General features: G+C 34.0%; 1 protein-coding gene across 1 annotated transcript; it reads right to left on the reverse strand.

The window, feature by feature from the left end:
* Positions 1-532: 532 nt before the first annotated feature.
* On the reverse strand, positions 533-2,459 carry LOC114396127 (WUSCHEL-related homeobox 3-like). Its single transcript, XM_028358022.1, has 2 exons — positions 1,706-2,459; positions 533-1,171 (listed from the first exon to the last, which is right to left on the reverse strand). The coding sequence occupies exons 1-2, from the start codon at positions 2,099-2,101 to the stop codon at positions 935-937; spliced, it is 633 nt and encodes a 210-aa protein (XP_028213823.1). The 5' UTR covers positions 2,102-2,459; the 3' UTR covers positions 533-934.
* Positions 2,460-3,569: the final 1,110 nt, after the last annotated feature.

A 3,569-nucleotide genomic window follows, 5' to 3' on the forward strand; every position in this document is an offset into this window, starting at 1 on the left:
AAGGTATAACAAAATGGAATATTCTCCTTACAATAGATATACATATTAAATATATAGGATTGTTGCTTCTTACCCGAAGCAAACTGATAAAACTCTACTAGTTATTCATAAAATGTCAGAGGCAATTTTTTTCCTCTTTAACAAATAACTTCTGAATTTTGATGTGAGTTTCAACATCAACTTATTTAATCCAAATTTGCATGTGCATTCTTTTAGTTGTCTTTATATGTTATTGTCTTCCTCATTTGTCAAGCCACGTTAACACCAATCACGAGCAGCATCAACTTAACGATTGACAGTTGAGACCATATATGTACTCTTTCTGTTTGCTGTAAATGTGGGTGTGATCCATGCAGTTACCTTTTCACTCACTCAAAAAGTTACATAGTCTAAAAAAAAGTTGATTTACCACATGTCCATAAAGTCTTTTATTTTCATCATGCACGATGAGAGGAACTCGAGATTGATGAACAAAGGACACCCAGTACACATTAAATAGACTTAAAAGACATAACAGGTTGGGACCATGTAGTATCAATACACAAATTACCAGTTTGACAATTTCCATAAAATTGAGCACATTAACCAGAATATGTTTATCTGATATAACTAAACTAACGAAAGTGAATACAACAAACACCACTTAGAAATAAGTGACAGGTTCATTATATGGTCTTCTGGGATAAAATTAATAATCTTGGTATCATACTGGGATATACATATACCCACAGGATTTTTTCCAGAATGAAAGTGTTGAATACTTGGATCATGCTTTCACAAGGTGCAACCAAAGGTCCTACGTACAAGACTTGGTACTATTGGTATAATTGATACATTCCAGCATGGTTTCCTATATAGAGATTAAACTCCTTAAGCAATAGGCTATTAACATCAAATGTCACACACATGCAGTTTTGGAACGATAGAGTTAGAGCTACTTGGGTGGTGTGGCGGTGCAGTCTTCATTGATTCTGGTAGTTGTGAGAGGAAAGAGATCAAGAGTCTTGAGAGGTCGAGTAGTGCAACATGAAGATGCTTGATTATCAACATCCACAAGTGTCCAACCATAGTTGCAGAATGCCATCTCTTTATTCTCCACCAAATTACTTTGAGGGTTTTGCACATTCCATTTGCAACTCAATGCTTGTTCTGGTGTGTTTGCAGCTCCTCCCTGAACATATGAAATGAACAAATTAGCAACTTAGTTTAAGTTTTCTCAAACTTTAAATATATGCCTTTTGGAAATGAATCCAAGACTTCAAATATAGCTTTTCCTAAACCCATCCTTTGTGCAATGCCCCTAGTGTCATTAATTCTGTGCAGTGACATCATTTATTTTAGTCCACAATTTGTAGAAGGATGCTAATTCAGCCACTCCCATGCATCCAAGAGTTATTATAGATATTACTCAGAAAATATGAATAGGCTAGACACAGCTAAGAAAGTTACATTAAGTACTTGGATTGAAATTTGCAAACTTAATTAAGTTTGAATGTATACTTCATTTTGCAAATTGAGTTTGCAAAAACAACTTTGATATTGTTATCAATTGAAACTTGGTTTCAAGCAAATATAAATGTGTGACTTTGCTTTTAAGGAAAACCAAACATATCATCAAACTGAGTTTATTGGACAAATGTAAGTTGAAGGATGCCTAATACATTACTCAGGCTTTGTGCATGCATGGTTTGAAAAGGAAGATTACCTGAAAAATCAAGCTAGGTGAGTTAAAAAAGGAAAAATCATGGGTAGTAGAACGAGCAGTGCTATAACCAAAGCTACCAACAAAATGGTTAGTGATATGATCTTGATTGAGTTGTTGGCAATGATGATGGAGTTGGAATTGTTGTTGTTGCTGCTGCTGCTGTAGCTGCAGTTGCTTGGTGAGTTTCCTTCTTAGCTTCTGTCTATCCCTAGCCTTGTGGTTCTGAAACCAGTAGAACACGTTCTTTCCTTCTATCCTGCCATAGAAAGAAAGGTGTGTAGTAATTTGCTGAATTTGAGAGGCACTGGGAGTTCTAATACCACTCCTGTACAGTTCCTCCAAGATCATGAGCTGTTCTGTGGTAGGGCTCCATCTTGATGAACCTGCTGGAGACATAGTAGTATAGTAGTATTTTTTTTCTCTCTTTGATGAGTTTCTTTAGACAGGAGAAAGGGGATGTATAAATAGAGGGACAGAGAGAAAGATACAGTAAAGAGGAGAGGAAGAGACAAAAAGGAAAGAGGTTGAGGCAGGCATAAAAGGGAGTGGTGAATTAGATAGGTAAAAAGTACTAGTCTCATGCTGATGTTCCTTTTAGAGGAGCATTCAAGTGAGGCTTCAGTCCATGCACAGAGAGAGAGAGATTCTGAAAAGAGATGAGTGAATGAAGAGAACTACTGATTGTGAGTATGTGAGTCATCATGACCTTATTATTAACTTTTTCTTAACAGAATGAATCAGATTCTCCCCTAGTAAGGCTAATTCAGTACCATATATACTATACTCTTCAACTTGGACAAATTGCCCTTTCTCTCCCCAGATAATTAAGCACCTCTAATTCTGGTGGCAAATCATATTTGTTCCCACCCGTTACACTGTTTCTGTAGCCTGAAATAACTGTGCAACAGACATTTCAAAGTTCAAACAAATTCATCTGTCTTTAAAATAATACTATTGTCTCACCTCCCATCACCTATATACTTCATAAATTCTATGATTGTGTGAAATTTTGTATTTATTGATGTATATATGATTACGAGGAAAGGCTAGCAATATACTCTTTCCAAGCATTATTATTAATTAAAATTGACTAAGTGACACACGTCTCAACCCTCACATTTATAAATTTGAATAATTAATAAATTTCAAGTTTTCAAATGTGTTAGAAAGTATATATTTATCATTTCTAATATTACTGAACTATTTTGCAATTGGATGGCCCAAGAGCAATAATTTTGATAAAATGTCAAAAGCTATTTTGATTTTCGGTTGAAAAGGTTAAGCTAAAATGTAAAACTGAAGAAGTCTCTTATTTGTTTTTTTGGGATATGGGTATGGATCACATGTAACGGGAGTTTATGAATTACATGTATCATTCATTTGGGAGGTAATCCATCCGTTCGAATCAGGTAAGATTATCATAAATAATAATATTTTCTTCAAATATTTAATTCAAGACCATGAGGTTGATAACTCTAATTAAGGTGAAACAATCCCGTACAACTTAATTCATGTGCTCGATATGATAAAAAAAAGATACTTTTACAAACTGAGTTTACAAGCTAATTATAACTTACAAGTGACATGTTTGGATAACAATATTGCACATAATTTTGTGTTTTCAACATACTTTATCAATCTTCACGTTACACATAATAAAATATAAATAATTTTTCTCTAAATTAAACTTAAGTATATGTAAGATAAAAATTGGTCAAAATTACAAATATGTGATACTGTCCAACTACCTAATAATTTCTCTTGTAATGGTTATCCCCACATGCACGAAATTAATGTGTTTCTTGCATTGAAGTGTTTCCAATTCAAACCTTCCCCAATATTAAAACAAGATAAAAAATGTTGG

Source organism: Glycine soja, chromosome 18 (genome assembly GCF_004193775.1).
Source record: "Glycine soja cultivar W05 chromosome 18, ASM419377v2, whole genome shotgun sequence".
Lineage (NCBI taxonomy): Eukaryota > Viridiplantae > Streptophyta > Magnoliopsida > Fabales > Fabaceae > Glycine > Glycine soja.

Bases quoted from the DNA above. Each gene is read 5' to 3' on its own strand.
- LOC114396127 (XM_028358022.1), bottom strand. From the start codon at position 2,101: ATGTCTCCAGCAGGTTCATCAAGATGGAGCCCTACCACAGAACAGCTC. The intron at 1,172-1,705 runs GTAATCTTCCTT...TCATATGTTCAG, and splicing joins CACCTAGCTTGATTTTTCAG to GGAGGAGCTGCAAACACACC.